Source organism: Grammomys surdaster, unplaced genomic scaffold (genome assembly GCF_004785775.1).
Source record: "Grammomys surdaster isolate TR1022 unplaced genomic scaffold, NIH_TR_1.0 126086, whole genome shotgun sequence".
NCBI lineage: Eukaryota > Metazoa > Chordata > Mammalia > Rodentia > Muridae > Grammomys > Grammomys surdaster.
In genome coordinates this window covers 4717872-4738261 of record NW_021620894.1, presented here as the reverse complement: position 1 = coordinate 4738261, position 20390 = coordinate 4717872, and the positions used below count along the sequence as shown (strand labels likewise).

Genomic DNA, 20390 nt, shown 5'->3' with positions numbered 1-20390 from the left:
CCCCCCCCCCCCCCGTGGTCACCATGATTATAGTCCAAGCTGACTTTTTCTTAGCACCATGCGCTGTCCTTCAGAAAGGACACAAAGGGAGCTGGAACATTGTTGTTCCCCATAGAGACATCACTCACAGGGTTCTTGACTCTTCAAGAGCCAAACTGAAGCTGGGCTACATGGGGACATTGGTCCAGTGTCATTTATCTGCTCACCCTAAATGCGAGGCCAGCCGAGCGGGACAAGTTTGTTGTGTGCAACAGGGGACCCGGCCTCAGTCAGGGACATGGTGGTAAAAGATGGATGGCAAAAGGCAGCTGGGGTGCCCTTTCTTCCCTGGCTGAAAGGCCACTTTGTCTGTTGAGACGAAAGCTGTGAAGTCCTGCCTTCCTTACTTCACGGTATGCTTTCTCTCCAACTCTTCTTCTTTCCAGTGATCCAAGCCCCAAATATCCACATTGACAGCTACGATGAAAACTCTCTGAGCTTCACCCTGACCATGGATGGTAACATCAAGGTAATTCAGAGTTCTCAGACTGGCAGCTGGGCGGGGCCTTCCTTTGTACAGGAACTCATGTGTCTTAGTGCGGGGAGGTTAGGGAACATGAAGGACCTAATCTGGTGGGTGCTGAAATACCAGACCACAGTTGTTCCCCCCCCCACACACACACTCCGGCGAAAAACAACTCGAATCTCCACATGTGATTATTCTCCTCAGCCTGGTGCCTTTCTTCTTTAACCGTATAATTAAATGGTTCACAGCTCCAGCTCGTAGAAAGACTTGGTGTTAAGAGAATACGTGTACCCTGTAATTTTCAGCTTTATTGGATTTCCTGGTACTGGCGCTAATGCCGGAGTTCCCACTGTGGTAGGGCAAGCTTCCACGGACAATGAGATGCCCTGGAAACCCATATGCTTTGTGTCTTCCATAACCCCACAGTCTTCCCACCTACCCGTCTGCATAACCCACTCCACCACGGTTATCTGTCCCTGTGACCTTTCGAATTGAGATCCACTGCAATAATACAGTTTCCCATCTGCTGGTTCCTCTTTCCATCCCTCCCCACCTATGATGTTGGGACAGGATGGTCTTCAGAGCCCCCGTACCGCTCACTTTAGTGCATTTACAATCCTGTCTGCTCTTGGCTTTCGAAGAGGACTAATAGACCAGATGCCTTTGAGTGGACCTTTGTCACTAGTGTTCAGCCATCAAGACTTTTCTTTTTTCTTGTTTTCCCACATGTAATGATTTTTCGTTCAGAACCTCTTCTATTGGAGAACTTGGGGAAGGGAGTCTTTCCTGATTTTGTGGGTCTTATAAACCAGCCCTTATGTTGACCTCTTGACCTTGACTAAGACCGAAACCTGAACTGAGATATCCCATTGACTTCCACTTACTAGAAATAACCGAATGTACTTAATGGTTCGCTTAAATAGAAGCTTATTAAAAATGGGAAGAAACATGTGTCCATTGAAAGAGACAAGGCATCTGAAGAGGCCAGCTGTGCCTGGTGTAGTCTTTGTGTCCTCTGACTGTCAGGCCATCGTGTCTTACACTTTCTGGTTCTTGGCAGGTCAGTGGCTATGTTGTGAACCTTTTCTGGTCATTTGATGCCCACAAACAAGAAAAGAAAACCTTGAACTTCCAAGGAGGAAGTTCACTGTCACAAAAAGGTAACAACACCCTGAGCTGCGTTGCTGTGTAAAACGGGAAGGAGTAAGCTGGACCAGTGCTTTCTTGAGACTGGAGCTTGGCTGGGTGGGGCTGGAAATGAGAGGGGGGTTTCTCTGGAGATGATTTTATATAGATTTAGCAATGTAAGTCCTAGAGACTGGATAATGTCTACAGCCGACTCTGTGGGCATACAACTGGCATAACACTCCTTGTGTGGCAAGAGGCATGAGACTCTCACCCATCAATCCGACTATCCCAGGAAACCGAAGAGGGTCTCAAAATCTGTGAACAACGACATCTGTGGCCTGCTACAGTAAACACTGACTGGAAAATGGGGAGTCATTTCTCAGTGGTATAACCATTGAACAGTTGCCTTTGCCCCAGTAAATGATCAACCGTGAGCACAATCCCAGTTAAAGTCAGAGCTGGAACCCAAGCACCCAACTGGTTAAGACAGGAGAACTGTTAACATGAGGTCAACCTGAACTACAAAGTGAGTGCCAGGCTAACCTGAGCTATATGGTATATGAAAAACCCAGGGCTGTGGGATAGAAGGATTCCATCTGCATCCTCCTGAACCAGGTAGAGAACCTTCACTTGCAGCTCCTTGAACCTTCTTCTAAACCTGATGGTCCTCAGTGGAGGCGCTAACAGAGGAAGAGGTAGAACCTCAAAGGAGCCAGATTAATCCCGATAGGTGATTTCCGCGCTGTGTAAGAATCCATCCAGATTCTGTTACCTGCTTCCTTTCTAGTTTGACTCCTCCTCAGCTAGTAAGAGGTAGCACCAGCTGCACCGAGTGGTTGGCATTCAGAAAAGATTTGCCAACTATGCAGAAGAACAAACAATGGAAAGGCAGAGTTTCAGTCCTCGCTTACTCTGTCCAAAGTGCAAGGCCTATTAAAATTCTTTAGCCTGGAGATGACCTCACGGGAAGATTTTAATGTATTCCCAAGAGAAAACCTTCAATACCAAAGGCTGCTTGTGGGTGCTGTGAATGACTTGGGAGCTTTCTGCTTTCATCTTCTTCCAGACTGTTTGAATGGACTGTCAGTCACAGGCTTCTCCCCTCCTCCTTGGCCTTATGAAGGAAATCATATGAGTGCTGTCAAACATCACTGTCATCATCATCGTTTTTATTATTATTACATCGTGTCTGTGCTGGGGATTAAATCCAGGACCTTGTACATGCTAGGCAAATCCTCTACAACTGAACTAGCTCACAGCCCTGGGTTTTTCATATACCATATAGCTCAGGTTAGCCTGGCACTCACTTTGTAGTTCAGGTTGACCTCACGTTAACAGTTCTCCTGTCTTATCCAGTTGGGTGCTTGGGTTCCAGCTCTGACTTTAACTGGGATTGTGCTCATGGTTGATCTTTTACTGGGGCAAAGGCAACTGTTCAATGGTTATACCACTGAAGAAATGACTCCCCATTTTCCAGCCGGTGTTTACCGTAGCAGGCCACAGATGTCGTTGTTCACAGATTTTGAGACCCTCTTTGGTTTCCTGGGATAGTCGGATTGATGGGTGAGAGTCTCATGCCTCTTGCCACACAAGGAGTGTTATGCCAATTGTATGCCCACAGAGTTGGCTGTAGACATTATCCAGTCTCTAGGACTTATATTGCTAAACATTAATAAATACTAAACAAATTCACAAACTATTGAAAAATAGGGTGTGTGTAAACGCAACCAAATCCTTGGCTGTCACCCCGCATCCATCCAGCCCTGGTAACCCCCTTCCTTCTTTTCACAGTTAGTAATCTGACAGCTCATACGTCCTATGAGATTTCTGCCTGGGCCAAGACAGACTTGGGGGATAGTCCTCTGGCCTTTGAGCACATCTTGACCAAAGGTGTCAGTCCTCCTGCTCCTAGCCTCAAAGCCAAGGCCATCAATCAGACTGCAGTGGAGTGCGTCTGGACTGGCCCCAAGAATGTGGTAAGTGGACCAGAATGACCAACCCAAGGTCGCCTGAGTCCTCCCCAAACCTAAGCCCCCAGATAGCCACGGGGTCCCTTCTCTGCTACTCTTGCTTCTTTTCCTTACCTAAACACAATTTACACTCAGAAGGGACCTGGCATCCCGGCCATCTCCCCCGAATTCCTGACTTCACTCTGCTGTCCTCAGAGATTCTCCCTAACGTTGGTTACTAGGTAGACCACACATGTGGAGTGTTGTATTTCTGCGCTAAGAAACTCATCCTGCGTAGTGGGCTTGGTCACACCTTTTGATTTCATAGCCTCTGCTCTTCTGTATGGCCCGCCATGTGATGCTGACCAAAAGACAGTGACAAAGATTCCCCAGCCCCCCTCTGCACTCCCTTGCACCTTGAGGGGTGTCTACCCATGGGCTGTCACTCTTCTCTATTAAGAAGCTCAGCTTGGTGCTGGTCCACTTGTCCCACTGAGCAGCCCTCCAGAGTAAATAAGGTGCAGCCTTCAAAACAGTGGAGCGGCACACGGGGCTAGGGCCTCTCTGCATGCCTGTGCCGTGCCCTGGCTCGTGCATTCACTGGTCACACACAGCCACCTTTCATAGATGAAGAGTGAAATGAGGCCTGCTGTGGACAGCCGCATCCTGCTCCCGTCTCGTCCCTGAGCATTCTGACGGCACTCACGGTTGTCTTCTTCACCCTCTGTGAGGGACTTTTCTCGTCTCCCAACTCCCGTGGTTCTGGGGACCCATCCTAGTCACCCCACCTCATGCTCCACAGGCCCTATTATAATGACATCATCTTCCTTCTGAGGACCAGGCCACTCCCACTTAAGCCACCTGGCTCACTTCTTCCTTTCTTGCTATCCTGTGTATATTTGCTTTCCATCCTCGGATTCCTCTCCTCCCAGCTCCTGTCAGTTAACTGATCCCTGGGAGGCCGCCTTCCTCCTTCATTACCTAAACTCCGTCTTCTCCAAACTTTCAGCTGCTGAGCAGTTACCAGAAGTGGCTCTGTTGTCTCCGTCAGACACCCCCTGTCAGTCCCCTCTCTGTGTCCCAGGACACCAGCAGACATGCACTCTTTTTCTTCAGGTACCTGGCCTCCTGTGCGTATACTCAGGGGAGAAAGTGTTCTGGTTCCACTTTATCTCCTTCAGCTTGTTCCTTCCCATGTGAATGGACACAGTTGTCATTCCTTGTCTACTTGTTCCCACTTCCCCAGTTCAAGACTCCCTCAGCTTCCTCCATGGACCCGTAGAATGTGCTTTTAGGCCTACCCTTGGTCAAGTGAAGTTCAAGGCCTCTATGGCAGCAATACACTTTCGCCCTGAAGGGAGCCCAGGCCTTACCATCTCCAGCCAATGGTGTGCGTCTTCAAGGTCATCTCAAGGGCAGATAGCCTGCAGTTCATTTCTGCACTCCAGGTAGCAAGAGGTGGGGGTGGGGGAGAGAGAGGCTGTCCTGCCATTAGAAGAGCCTTCTGGACCACTCTACAGGGCACTTCTGCTTACCCCTCATCAGCTGAAAGCTTGTTCCTGGCTCTTGTAGCTTCCAGAGTAGGGAAAGCAGGGCTCTACTAAAGGGAAATGGGGTTTCTGGGGAGGCTGCCTGCATCTGTCCTCCTGGGTCCGGTCCACATGCTGCTGAGATTCCCATGCTCACGTGACAACGTCCATCCACCAGCTTCCCACCTCACAGTGTAGCCGCTCAGCTCCCCTGTCTCTGTCTGTGTGATTGTATGATGTCACCCCTCCTTGATGAGCCCCTCTCTGCTCTGACACTTCATCCGGGCCTCAGGACAACATCCAGTGCTTCTCATTTACTCTCGGTTCTTTTTCCCTCCTCTGCCCATCCCCCTACCCCCCTCAAGCAGAAGCTCTGTGTGACAGGAGCTGCTTCCCAGTCACTGGTGCAGGTGCACACTGGGCATTGTCAACATGACAGAGGCCGAGGGAGGATTTCTCTGTGTGCTTTACAAGCATCTCCAAGGTTTTAAGTTAGCAATTTCAAACCACGAGGACGCCGCTCCATCAGCTGATGGCCTTTCCCCTTCTCCGCCTTTACTAGGTGTATGGTATTTTCTACGCCACGTCCTTCCTTGACCTCTACCGAAACCCCAAGAGCTTAACCACGTCGCTCCACAATAAGACAGTCATCGTCAGCAAGGACGAGCAGTATTTGTTTCTGGTAAGCTTTCTGCACCAGGGGAACATGAGCAATTAAAGAGGATTTATTAAGCCTCCACCCTAGACTGGGGGACCTGGGGACCTGGATTCATCTTCTGTGTAAGTTCCCACAGTCAGTATCCTAAGTGCCGCTTAGTGGTGGAGCATTGATCACTGGGCGAATGAATCACAAATTCAGATAAATGAAAGGCCTTTGTCGAGCCTACTCCTAGCAATTTAGCCTCTGTAGTGTCACACATATATATGCCAAAATGTGGAGAAAGGCGTGTGGGCTGCCCTGCTTTGCTTTCTACCGCTGAGACGAAGAACACCATGACCCAAAGCAACTTGAAGAAGAAAAGTGATTTCATCTTGCACGTTAGAGTCTGTCACTGAGGGTACTCAAGACTGGAACCACAGTCAGGAGCTGATACAGAGGCCACAGAGGAGTGCTGCTTCAATGGCCGGCCTCCTGAGACCCGCTTAAGTCTGCTTTCTTAGAGAACCCAGGACTACCTGCCCAGAGTGGCACTGCCCACAGTGGGCTGATCACATCAGTTATCAATCAAGAAAACGCCCCCACAGACTGTCCCACAGGCTGAGTGATGGGGATAACCTCTCACATGGCGTCCCCTCTTTTGAGATGACTCTAACATACGCAAGGTTAAGGAAACAAATGAAGCTAGCGCATTGGCCAGTATTACTTCTGAGTACGAAAGATCTGATAACAGCCTGAACCTTTCAAGTGAAGATTAGTAAAATAAATTATGGCTTATCCATGGAGGCAGACTATAGAACAACTGTCCAAAAGAAGATAGCGATGAATGTACCCATATGGGGAAAAATCCGAATCCATACTATTAATTTTTAGGAAGGAAAGCACAGTTGTGTGTTAAAGATTTTTACAAGATAAGCTGCACACAGTGTGTGCGTGTCTGTGTGTGTCTGTGTGTGTCTGTGTGTGTTTATATAGCATATCTATGCTTACATATGTTCAGGGCATATCTGGTCAGGGAACTATTTTATATTATTTTGTGCTAGTCGAATTTTAATTGTGACCATGTGTCCTTAGCTTATGGAGGAAGCAGTTTCACAGAGCTGGTACGAGCCCATGTGCTACTGTCTTCCCTGTGTGTGCTTGGGCCCTAGGTCCGGGTGTTGGTCCCTTACCAAGGGCCGGCTTCTGACTACGTTGTAGTGAAGATGATCCCGGACAGCCGGCTTCCACCTCGGCACCTGCACGCCGTCCAAATAGGCAAAACCTCAGCGATCATCAAGTGGGAGTCGCCCTATGACTCTCCTGACCAGGACTTGGTGAGGCGTGCAGGCTACTGCGCCTGTTCTTGGCTTGCTTCAGGGGAGGGGAGTGGGGTGGAAGGGGTCTGGCGATACAACAGGTAACACAGGCATTGCAGCTCAGCTCAACGGGCCTTGTCCCCATGTCCGTGTGGTCAGAGGACGGACCTTCCCAGGGATCCCTTCTGGGTTGGCTCTCATCCATTGTTCCCTGTCACCATATTTCTCAGTCCTTCCTCACCTGTCCATGTTCTCTTCATTAACCGGAGCTCAGCACATGAAGTCCCGCAGGCCAAATCCAGCCTCTGTATGATTAATTTTTTTTTAAAATTAATGTTTAATTGGAACCAGGCCACACCCATCCACTTACTTAAGACCTGTGTCTGTTTTTGTGCCACCAGAAATAGGATTATTTGTGGTTGAGGTCCTAAGACCTTTGACGCCTAAAATACCTGCCATCTAGATTTTTCCAGAGAGCTTGCTATCCCTTGCTGAAAATAAAAGTTCAAGGCACCAATCCTAGAAATACCCGCACTGTTCCTTACTCTGGACTGCTGTGACCTCTCCCCCTCACCCCCTACACCCAAGCAGTGTGGTTCCCTCTCGGCTGCTGAGTCTCATACTCTTCCTAGTGATCTGGTTTCCTGGGCATCCTTTGTGTGTCCTTCCCTCCGCACTCCCTGTGTAAGAAGTGGCCTGGGAGAGAGCAGGCAGGGCTCTTTGTGCTTTAGAGCTCGGGGTTGAACATCTCATCCACGGCCTTCCCTCTGACAGTGTCCAGAAGCTGTTGACAGGATGAAGAGACAGAAGCCTAGCGATAAATGTGGCTCTCCCTAGAGCATTTTGCTTTCCTCCAGGCTTTTCACTCCCTCCTCTTCCTATTGTACAGTTCTGCTTCCCTGTCTTCCCTCTTCTTTCACTTTTTCTTATCTCCCTCTCCCCTTTCTTTTTCTATCTCTTTTTTCTTCCCCTCCCCTCCCCACCCCTCATCTAGCTGATACTTATGCATGTAGTTCTGGGTAAGCATACTTGTTATAAGATGGACCCTGGCTATCCCAAAGACTTTCCAAAAATGCATTAAACTTTGAGGTCCAGAATCACCAACCCCTTGCCTAACCCCGTGCCTGAGTTCCATACCTAACTGCACGTTGGAAGGATCTGAAAAAGAATTGTATCTGTATGGAACACTCACAGACATTGTCTCTTGTTATTGTTCCCTGGGCGAGGTGGTAGGTTAACTGTCCCATGGCTGTGGCCATTTGAATGAGAATGGCCCCCAAAGGCTCGTATATTTGAATACTCAGTCGCCAGGGAGTGGAACTGTTTGAACGGATTAGAAGGATTAGAAGGATTAGGGGGTGTGGCCTCTTGGAAGAAGTGTGTCACTACAGGTGAGCTTTGAGGTTTCAGGAGGTTTGGTGATCAGGAAGTAAAGCTCTCAGCTGGTGCTTCAGCACCATTGTACAGCCATCATCCCCACCATGACGTAATGGACTAACCTCTGAAACTGTAAAGGCTATTTTTATTTTTAATAAGAGTGGTCTTGGCCATGATGTCTCTCCCCAACAGTACAGCAGTGACTAAGCAGTGGTATTTACAAATTGCATAAAGTATTGTTAATAATCAGTAGCTGATTTAAAGAAAAGGGCCTTGCTTCTGACCACTACTTAGCGCCTCCCTCTGTCTGTCTTAGTTCTACGCCATTGCAGTGAAAGATCTGATCAGGAAGACAGACAGGAGCTACAAAGTCAGATCCCGCAACAGTACCGTGGAGTACAGCCTTGGCAAGCTGGAACCTGGAGGCAAATACCATATCATTGTCCAGCTGGGAAACATGAGCAAGGATTCCAGCATAAAAATCACCACAGGTAAGCCTTGCTGCATCACTGTAGCCTGGGCATAGAGGAGGGCCAAAGCATCTTAAGACACTCAAGCACTCCCTTTCTCTGCCCGTGCTACAGCAGACCCAGGCAGGGATGTGGGTTTTCCTGGGCTGTGGTAAGGGGACCATGGCTAGGTGTTCTGAGAAAGACTCTGTATAAATATATATAAACATGTTTATATATATTTATATAGAATATAACATATGATAAATATATAATATATATTTACAAAAGACTTCAAGAATACAAAAAATGAGACAGCACATGCATCATATGTTCATATATATATACATATATATATGCATATATATGTATATATATATACATATATGTATATATATATATGTGTGTGTGTGTGCAATTCGAGGACTTAAACTCGGAGTGTCTAGAGCACTAGGCAACCACTCTACCAATGAGCTACATCCAACCTCTGAGTCTTTTTCACACTGCTGTCCCTTAGCGTGTCTTACAAGAGGCGTGCTCAAGAGAGTTACAAAGCCCGACAGCATTTCCCAGTGGCCCTCCTGTTGACCAGGCGGGTAGGATGGGGGGTAACAAGGCCGTGGTTCGGCTCCTGTCCATTGAGTGAGCCATGAACTCAGCTGCCTAGATAGTGATAAACAGTATCAGTGGTTGTCACATGCATCTAGGCCCAATTAGCTTGGTGATGAGGTGGTGGACTGGGACCAATCTCCATGTCCTCCACATCCTCCTCGGGGCCCTGTGGCCAGACATAATTTGTTCTTCCTTCCTTGCTCCTTGCTGCCTCTGCCCACCATCTGCTTTTGTCTGTCCTCGATTCCCAAGGGCTGTAATTTTAGACATTGTCCAAGATTTCATGGTTAAAGGACTAGTAACCATGACAACTGTGGGGCCATACTGAGCAGTGTCCATGGTTTATCTTCCTTATCCCAGCCCTTGGATGCTGGAAGCAATTTTAGCCTTTTTCTAGATGAGGAAACAAAGGTTCTGCTACATGTGTACTAACTGCAACTTGCTTAATCTTACACTCTCAGTTCCATTATCAGCACCCGATGCCTTAAAAATCATAACGGAAAACGACCACGTTCTCCTCTTCTGGAAAAGCCTAGCTTTAAAGGAAAAGCAGTTCAATGAAACCAGGGTAAGTTCCTCACGCAGCCTCAATGACTCTGGACCTCTGCCTACCGTAACTCTGCTTTAGAGACGGGTTCTTTAACAGCAGGCAGGCGGATGGCATGAAGAAGAGAGAGAGGAAAGCACAGAGCAGTAGCGAACGTGAGAACGGAAGTTGAATGAAATGTTTAGATTAAGTGCAAGAATGCCTGCACTCAGCACTCACCAGCCACACGCTTGTCCTCAGAAGAAAGCAACGTGTAGGGGGCTCATGGTGCTCCCTGAAGCCGGACTGTGCTCAGCATTAGAACCAAATCCTCCTTCCTTTCCCAGCCCTTTGACAGCTAGGCACCAGGAACCACAGCTCAACCTAGCACCTTGTCACTGTCTCCCCAGAGTAATTAGAAGGAGCAAGAAGTACACGAGGATACTTTGTTGGTTTATGAAAAGATACCTTTGTTTTGCTAATGGCAGGCCAGTACTCTGTCCACCATGGGAAAGAAGGAGGAGTGAGAGCCATGCAATTTACCCAGGAGGTCGGACTCGTCATTGAGTGGAGCTGGCTTGGTCCCCTTGAAAGCAAAGTGTGAGAGCACAGTAGGGCTGCGAGGACCCAGCTCCTCACCTGGAGGAACAGTGTAGGCAAAGAGCCCAAGGATTTAGCACAGTGTCACGTGAGAGCCAGGCTCAGGACCTCGGAAGTCCTCACCATCTGAGAGACTCGTCACAGCTCCTATATCTGGGATATCTACCTGGTAGATTTCCTTAAGAATATCAAATCCATCCAGAAATACTCCAATTTTGAAAAGTGTACTGAACAGTAAAGTATTCCAGCAGCCATGAGCAGGAAGAGAACGGCCCCTAGCAAGCTAATGTGGAAGACACGGAGCCTGCCCAGATCTCTGGGGGAGTAGCACTAGTATGGGAAGTAGCTGGGAATGACCCTCTGGGAGTCTAAGTTAGTTCAAAGTTTTGGAAGGCTCTTTGGTAGTACTTATCAGACACATTGAAATGTTCACATTCCCTGATGTAGTTATTCTAAGATTTTACTCTGAGAAAAGCAATATGTTAAAATTTGATATAGTCTACCTCATGATAGGAAGAAGAAACATAAATGCCTAACAGGAAGTAGAGGTGGCTTGTATACACTGTATCATTTTCCATTGTTTGGTTGTAACGTATTTTACAAGTGTTCCACACTGGATTCTTCTCATCAGATAGTAAATACTGATTACTAGCTTGTAAGAAGGGGTGCTGTTAGGATGCCAGACAGGTATTGGGAAGCCCAGCTTGGCATCCAGTTGCCACTAGGGGAGCCTGTCTGGGCGGCAGAGGCCCAGCTTTGGGTTGAGAGTACAAGTCAGGGTTCCATTTCTAACAGAGTGCAGGCCTGGTATAGTGTGATCACCTCTCCTCTTCCTGGCTTAGCATTAGAGACAGGTCCATGGAATAGGAACAGAGACTGACTGTGTGGTGGGCTCAGATGGGGACAGAGTTTGGCACTGGAACATTTGGAGGGCAGCAGAGAACCTGGCCACCAGCCTGATCCCAGCTGGCATCTCGGGTCTGGCTTGCCACTTTCCTAGCACAACGTAGTCAGGGATTTCCTGAGACGACGAAGGGAGAGATTACTTCATCCTGTCCTCCTCAGAAGCATTTAAGCATGTTGAAATGTGTTTTATAAAGATCATCAGGAAAAAAAAGCTTATGCTTCTAAGCCCGCAACCTGCTTAAGTGCTCCCGTGTCTTAAGTGCATCAGACTGTCTGGCTCTGGGATCAGGCTAGAGAGAGCTAGAAAGCAAGGAGACAGGAAATGAATGACAGAGATCTTCCAACACTCTGTGGTAGGCAGGTGACTACCTCCCTTTCTGATTGCACGTTCTCCGGTCTTGCCTGCACCCACTGCCACCAGGAGGTGTCACTAGTCAGATCCCTTACTGCAAAGCATTACTGAGATAGCCAGGCTCTTTGAGACTTTGAGACGTTGGTACTGCCAGGCACCAGCAGCTGCCACCTCTTGAGTATATGATGGTTGAAATGGTTCTTCTCCGGCCATGTCTTGCCCATCCTCTCATGCACGTTGTGAGTAGGGTAAGTCCTGTTCTCTGAGTTTAATATCACAATCGTATCATCGAAAGACCTAGCAAGAAAACTCAAAGTATATTAGCATCCATAAAAAAAAGCCTGCAGTAAGGTCTCGCATATAGCTGGAGCTAGTAACAGAAACAGAAAACAGTAATCAGGTCCCTTATCCAAACCTCTGAATGGTCCAGTGTGTGCTTGTTTACAGGGCTACGAGATACACATGTTCGACAGTGCTGTGAATCTCACCGCTTACCTCGGGAATACTACTGACAATTTCTTTAAAGTGTCTAACCTGAAGATGGGTCATAATTACACTTTCACGGTCCAAGCACGATGTCTCTTTGGTAGCCAGATCTGTGGGGAGCCTGCCGTGCTGCTGTATGATGCCCTGAGCTCAGGTGAGCCTCCGTGTGCCCGTCCTCTCCGGGTCCTTTTCTGAGGAAGGAGAGGCACGTGATGGGTTTTCTGATAATCTTTCTAAAACACATTCCAAGGGCTGCCTGTGTGCCAGAGAAAGTCATTTAAGCGCCAACTTAGTTGGGTACTGATGGCGTTGGTAAATACTTCTTGACGGCCGTTGGTACTGAGAATTGCAAAGTACCCCACTGAGTCGTGTATTACTTACTTTTTTTTCTTGTTACTGTGGCTAGATGCACTACAAGAAGCAAGTTGCGAGTGGAAGGATTTGGCTGTGGGTTTGGGGAGATATAGTCCATCTCAGAGAAGAAGGCATAGCCGCAGGAGCCCAAGGCAGCTGCCTAGGCCTCATTAGCACTTAAGAAGCAGTAGAATGTTAGTGCTTAGCCCTTTCCTTCTCCTCCTCCATTACATCCAAGTCCCAAGCCCATGGGGACAGTGCCACCTGCGTTAAAGATGGGTCTTTCCCCTCACTTACTCCCTCTGAAAGACCCTCACAAAAACGCCCAGAAATTTGTCTCAGTTTTGCATAAGATGGAGTAAGCCCAGTCAAGCTGACAAGACTGTCTAACCATCAGGCTAGATGAGCAGGAGTTCTGTTGGTGGCTTTCTTCTTGGAGCCTCCAGGATGCTAACAGACCTGCCATTCTCCATGTCGTTAGCTCACCCCATCCTGGACCATTAGCACTTCCTGAGTAAACACTCTCAGAGAGTGGATACTTCCTTCCTCTACCTCCCTCTGGAAAGTCAGGGCAGAATCAAGGCCCTGGGAAGGTCCTACAGAAAACAAACAGCAAAACTCTTGATAATACACTTTCTTCTTAATAAGCCCTGGTTTTAAGCAAAACCGCTTACTAGTCTGTGCAATACACATTGGGGAAAACCGGTTATGAGATCCCCTGACAGCTGCTTTTAGGGAGTCCAGCTGATTAGACTCTCAGACATCTACCCACTCCTCCAGGCTCCACCCTGGGAGGATTTCTGTAATTTATCACCTTGCCATTTGGGATAAACTTGAAAATATTAATTTCCTGGTTAGAAAAGGAAAGAAATTTAGAGACCATGCGTACTGAATTGCTAGATTAGGCCCAGAAGAAATGGTTGTTCTCTGGTCCATTTTAATATGCATTCTGTCTGCCTGAACCCCTGCTTTCTCTGTGAGATCTCTTCCCCATACCAGGAAACAACCCCAAGGTCTGGAGAGACCTAAGGAAAGACTGCCTCCTTTGCTAAAACCGATTCCAAACCTCTGTTTCCCTGCCCCAAGTTTATACTGGCCCCAAGATCTGAAATGAGAGAAGTTTACTCAGTCTCAAGACAATGGCCCCCCGGATCTATCAGCGAACCGTCTAAAGCCAAAGCCAACATTTGTTTAAGATTTTGAGAAGGCAGCATCATTGTCAGGTTACAGACAGCTAGCTTAGGAACAAGCTTTTAAAAAAATGTCAGCTGTATATGGAAACATTGTTTCTCTTTTTGTACTTAAGAGAAAGAGGGGTGGGGGAAGCCCCATAAAACTTCACGAGCTGTTGAGTCCCTGCCGCACCGCAGTAAAGGAATCTCGTTTATATCACTTAACGGAGCTTCAGGTAATTGCAATGTAGAAGTGACTTTGGTGCCAAGTAGGGGAAATAATTGCAATCTCGTTAATTAGTGGTCTGATTTCACATCCTCTTATGTGAGGCAAGCAAGCGGCCTTAAGTAATAATGCTAATGAAATCAGCGTTGATGCCCCAACAAAGGTCTCCCTTCCAAGAGATTATCTAAATAACCAACAAGGCAGTGATTAGGAGTCTAATGTAATTACTGTATTTGCATGTGCAAGGCCCACGGTCTGTGGGCTCATGGTAAGTACTTGGGAAACACCAGCCTTCACGCATGGGCTGGAACATGTCACACAAGGAAAGCAGGCTGGTTTGTTGGAACCCTTGTAAACACTGGGCTTTTTTCTTTCTTTCTTTCTTTCTTTCTTTCTTTCTTTCTTTCTTTCTTTCTTTCTTTCTTTCTTTCCTATTTTGGTGGGTGGGCGGAGCATGGCGAAGTTGCCGGTCCATCCTTTTCTGGCTGGCCCTCGGGTGGGAGGCTCGCTGGCAACGTTCTGTTGCCTCCACAGGTGGAGAAACAGCAATGGTCCAGGCTGCCAGGTCTCCCGACGTTGCAGCTGTGGTGGTTCCTATCCTCTTCCTGATCCTGCTGAGCCTGGGTGTCGGCTTCGCCATCCTCTACACAAAGCACCGCCGTTTACAGAGCAGCTTCACAGCTTTTGCCAATAGCCACTACAGCTCCAGGCTGGGCTCGGCCATCTTCTCCTCTGGGGATGACCTAGGTAAGTAATCAGGGGTACCAGGGCCAAAGGAACACCAGGAAGCAAGTGGGAAAGACACAGTACATCCTTGCAGGACAGGTGTCACTCCTGGGATCTTTGCCTTTTCCTCTTCCTTAATCAAAACACCATGTTCTCTTCAGTTGTATAGTTTAGGCCCCAAACAGGAGAAGTGACAGGGAGTGCTGGGTCCTGGGTTTGAATGCTCCCCAAATTTCAGAACAATCCTCAGGTATGTCCACCTGACCCTGGTCTAATCCTTCCTCCGGAGGGCTTCAAAACCAAAGTATCACATCTCTGGTCAACTTCTACATGAAGCCCTTCTGTCAGCCACACCTTTCTCCATGGCTAGCCCAACCTGCACAGGCTTCTTACTCTGCAGGGTTATGCACAGTTAAGGGGAAGGGAAATCTTTGGATCCCCATGAGAAGTCCTTACATGCTGCCAGCCATAAGCTGACAGAGCTAAGAGCCAGGTCATGTAATATAGAGGATGTGGGAAAGGCTTCCCCCAACATCAAGGCACCAGGCGTGAGTTTTTGGGTTTACTTCTCCTATAGACTACTTGTTGCTGCTTTTTTTGTTTATCAAGCAATGTGTTTTCCACTCCAGCGATCCTATGACCCTCGCCTTCTCTGTTTCCTTTCTTGATAATCAGCACGTACCAGGAGCGCCCTGAATGACTAGGGAGGCTCCTTTTGGTTGGTCTATCAGGATACCCTTCAATAGTCACTAAAGGCTGGTCACCAGGAGTCTCAAAGGGACAGCCATGAAGCCTGGGAAGCTGCCCTCAGAATTCTTAAGCTCCTCCCCCCCCCACCCAGTCTCCATTTCCTCAGAGCAGTTCAGATCCAAAAATACATACAGAGATAACTCAAGTAAGAGAAGCTTCCTACAGGCTTTACATGAAATGACTATTAAAATTAGTGTGGTCACCTAGGGATGGGGAGAGGGTGATCTGACCATGGTAGAGGTAAGCCACTCTGGGGTTCATAACTAGTTAGTAGTGTTGGTTTAGCCGGGGTTCGGTGGGCCCAGGCAGAGAGGGGGTATGCGGGCCACTTAGAACTCCGCCGGAACTCACCAAGGCCTGGCTGTTTTCTCTTCAGGAGAGGACGATGAAGATGCTCCCATGATTACTGGATTCTCAGACGATGTCCCCATGGTGATAGCGTGAAGAGCTTTTCTCACTAGAAACCAAATGGTGTAAATATTTTATTTGATAAAGATAGTTGATGGTTTATTTTAAAAGATGCACTTTGAGTTGCAATATGTTATTTTTATATGGGCCAAAACTACAAAAAAACAAAAAAAAAAAAAGAGGAAAGGAAGGAATGAATAAACTTTGTAGTATCACCTGTGAACTTGAAAGCAGGTTGACTTTAGTAACTACATCCTTTGTTTTGACACTGATGTCATCTTACAGGGCTGCACTGGCTGGGCATGCTTTTAAGTCTGTGAGATCATTTTGCTTCATTAAATCGTCGACCGTTCTTTTTGTCTTTCTAAGACACAGAAATGTATTTAATAAAGCCTTCAAGAGAGAAGAATGGGTGGGTACATCCTCCTTGAAAACGACTCAGCTTCTACACCTCGTTTGGGTTTAGTTTACTTAAGTATGTGGGTGTCTTGTGGGGGAAGGTCGTGTGCTATTGTTTTTGTTAATTTATTGGGACTCTGTATAAGGCCATATTTTAGTGGCTGTCTGAAACCCTATGTGTGAAGGACCCCCTTGCCCAACAGGGTTGGGGTGGGGAGCAGGAGCAACCTGTTTTTATTTGCTCGTGTGTCAGGGACAGGTCTTTGGCAGAAGAGAATTCTAAGTTACTGCTAGATTCCAATTCAACTGCCCTGTAGCCTGGGAAGCCCTGCAAGCCATAGCCCCTGTCTTCTAGGAACCCATGGGCTTCTACTGTGCATGTCTCTGTACAAAGTGTCCCTCTGGAAGCTGCCAGGTGATGCCGCCGCTTTCTTATACACTGGGATCATTGTCACTTGAAAAAAAAAATTAACTGTGGTTGTGGGAGAAAGTTCTAGATCTGTGCCATGATAGATATGCATTGCAAATGTATGCCATGTCTCCATTTTTAAATTTGAGTTTTCCTTTCTTTTCTAGTCACCACCAAAGAATCTCAAATGTAAAATTTTTGTAATGGGTTTTAACCACTGACACGTCCTCAAAAGTCCATTCTGATATATGCAGTCATTTTGAATTTGGGTCTGTGCCTTCTCGGGATCCCTTCCCTATCCTTCTGCTTCCTTAGCCTGTGTCCGCAGCCATCCACAGAGAGTCTGTAGTCATTGCCAGGGATGGAGATGGTCTAAATACTTGACCTCTCCATCAGCAGATTTGTTCATTTGCTTTCTCTGTGAAACGCCATGATTGTCTAAACAAGCCCCCAACCCCTTTGTTTCGTGTCAACGGCCACTTGAAAGTTCTTCAGACTCCCTGGTGGCCTCAACCCGTCCTTCAGCCTGACGTGTAGGGTCTGATGTCCACTCTGTCGTGACTTGTGTTGTGTGAACCACCTCGTTGAGGATTTCCTCCCCACGGAAAAGCAGCAAGCTCTTCGAATATCCCAAAGTTATGTCTCTGAACACATGTCTTCTATATGCAAGTTCTGTGAAACCTGCCTCCTTCCCGTGCGATGTGTTCCTCCTCACAAGTGCTTAGTGAATTTTAACTAGAAATATCATTCTTGAGTGGTAATAGGGTCTCAGTTTACCTGAGGGTTGTTTGGAAAACAAAAGCCAATTTTTCTTAGGATATATACGTATATTGAATGGGCATTTTGACCTGTAGATACGTAGTGTGCCATGTGGCCATAGCTCCTGGTGTCAAATCCTGGGAATAAGGAGTCTTTTTACAAATTTCGTTTTCCTCTTTCCTCTCACCCACTTTTTTACTGTCCCCCCCCACCCCACTGGAATTTCCTCAGCTTTATCTTGTCTTGCTTTGAAGTTTTGCTCAATGTTCCTCCCTGCCTACCACTTCCACTTAAATGAAGTCTTTAAGTAGCTGAAGGATTAACAGTCTGGTGGGAGGCAAGCCATTGAATTGAACCACTAGGGAAGTATATTTTCTTCTTTTCTTTTCCTGCCAAGTCTTCGGTGGCATTTGTAGAAGCTGGTGTGAAAGGCTATGAGGCATTATTTTCTATTACTCTTCAGTGAAGCCTTTTCACAGAGCATATGTCTCCGGCAGGCAATGGGAGTTGTTGCCGAGCACCAGATCCAGGGCCTCCTGATGTTGATCCATAGTACTGTACAGACCCGCCACCACCCCTCTCCTCGGAAGATGCACTGTGCTGTTTGCAAACACGTAGCCGGTTAAGGCTAGAGTATTTTATATAAATAGAAGAAGCTTAGGTCCTGAAGACCGAGGCAGATAAATGCAGCTATGTGTAAATTGTATATTTTTGTGAACTCCTCGAGCACGCACTCCTGTTTCCCTCTGCTTTCTGGAGGTTTTGAGGTATCCCTGTCATCTGCAAGAGTCCAGAGGTTGGACTGACAGTAGGAAGTGAAAATAAGCGATGGGTAGTCTTGGAAAGTCCTCACCTCACAGGGAATGAAACATCGAAACACCAGGTACTTCCTTCCCTGTGGGCTGTGTGAAAACTGATTTTTCTCTTTTCCATATTGAAGACCCTTTGAGATTTGTGGGACATGGGTCTACGTGGATTTAGTGACAGAGCAAGAGTTCCTCCAAGGACTCTTCGAGAGGTGCCACATCTGAGGAGACAGATGAGAATCCCCATCACTGCTGGATGCCTGACAAGCTGAAGAGCAGGCTGGCACTCTGACTTTGGGAGCAGTCGGCTCCTGAGGCTCTACCTCTGGTTGCGTCACTATGTTATGACTACAAGCTGGCCAGGACACTGCTTTGTGTATTCTTCCCTGTCCAGATGGTCTGCTAGATTGAATGATAGTCTTCAACATATAGAACAGGCCCTTCAGAAGGCACTAGGTATCTGGAAGTAAGCTAGGAAGGCCAGTGATATGTTGAGCCCCTTCCAGTGTCTCTTTGGTACACTTTGCCTTCAGATGTCCCTGGTGGTCAGTCCAGCTAGCAAGACCCTAGTCCCCAGGTTCCAAACCCATCTCATATGTTAGTTCTCTGTCCCACAAAGAGGGTCATGGTGAGTTCCTGAGAATTCTCTTTCCTTCAGCAGAGAGGTGAGGGGTCCCCTCTGGAGAGACTCAGCCATGTATCTAAGTTGAATACCATCCCCATTGCAATTGTTAAGAATTGACTCTAAATTCTGCGGAAGCTTCCTTCTGTCGGGGTATCTCGACATCCCTGTGATGTTTTTCTTAGCTGGAGTGTGTGCTGCCTTTCAGGTACAACTTTTGTGTAATAAAAGCCAGAGCATTAAGTTTATATAGACTACCTTCTATGCAAGACAGAGATCCAGACTAAGGTTGCAGGAAATGTGCACTGTTGGCTCCACAGACAAGAAGTGCATTGTCAGCAAGAAGTGCATTGTCAGAACAGCATCGCTGAACAGAGCGGAGGGAGGACCAGTTGCATGTGTTTCTGCCCACTCGTTTTGAGCAGCCATATTATACATTTAATCATCAGAGCTGAGTGACAACCCAGGAATGGTACTGGTTTCATTGTGATGACTTCAATGGGCCGAGCATAAATGCCGAGTGGAACACCATTGCCCTCAGAGATTCCATGTCACTCTTTGTTTAAAGACCGTTGTTGAGACTTACTAAACACTCTCGGCAAAGTCAGGAGGATCTGCAGCAAAATAAAGGCCTGTTCTGCTCTTATTTAAAGTGAAACACTGTGTACCTGTTTTTCTCCAAAGTAAAATTAGGTTATTTATGACTTCGATCGCCTTGGCTAGGTTTCCAAGTCACTGATTTCTGCTGAAGATTTTACTACATTGTTGCACAATTTTAAGATAATTTTTTTTTTGTCTTGGTGTCAACCTTTTTCACTGAATAAAAATTTAACTGGGTTTAAAAAAAAATAAAAAAAAAATAAAGACACCACCATCATCTATTTAAATATCCACTGTGTTGTGTCGTAAAGTTGTTCTTTTGAGTGCAATAAAGATAGCTTAACACAGTCTCCAAAGCAGCAGCCGATTTGTCTCTTTGAAGGGGGTATTTATGTCGTAGAGGAGAGAACATTAAGACCTGGGATAATTTTGTTATTAAGGAGCTAGTCTCAGATGGCGGATCCTCAGAGAACACAATGTCTTATGCTGACTGACGAGTGGGAAGGGGCGGTGGTGGCTGCTTTGAAGTAATAGAATTATCCCACAGGGGTGTAGGCTCAAGTGTCTCACCGAGAACTGTAACTGTGTATGGGACAGTCTGTTAAGGAGCGAGAAGAAAGCACAGCAGTGCAAGTGAGCTGGGTGCCTAAGACCACATTGTACACCAGTGAGTCTGAGCGGGGCAAACGTTGCATTGATCTCTTAGGGACCACTAAGCAGGTTTGACCACTAGGCAAACATCGAATAACTCTGGATCAGGAGATGGTCAGAACAGGTTGCTTTC

At 47.1% G+C, this 20390-nt stretch overlaps 1 protein-coding gene across 1 annotated transcript in view; it reads left to right on the top strand.

The window, feature by feature from the left end:
* Sorl1 (sortilin related receptor 1) overlaps positions 1-19962 on the top strand; it is a 163299-nt gene extending 143337 nt beyond the window's left edge. Inside the window, exons 39-48 of the mRNA XM_028755788.1 lie at positions 426-508; positions 1566-1665; positions 3425-3609; positions 5674-5793; positions 6921-7085; positions 8761-8935; positions 9967-10073; positions 12337-12529; positions 14662-14874; positions 15980-19962. Coding sequence (XP_028611621.1) covers positions 426-508; positions 1566-1665; positions 3425-3609; positions 5674-5793; positions 6921-7085; positions 8761-8935; positions 9967-10073; positions 12337-12529; positions 14662-14874; positions 15980-16047 — 1409 coding nt within the window. The 3' untranslated portion in view covers positions 16048-19962. The remainder of the gene's footprint in view (positions 1-425; positions 509-1565; positions 1666-3424; positions 3610-5673; positions 5794-6920; positions 7086-8760; positions 8936-9966; positions 10074-12336; positions 12530-14661; positions 14875-15979) is intronic.
* The last annotated feature ends 428 nt before the right edge of the window (positions 19963-20390 follow it).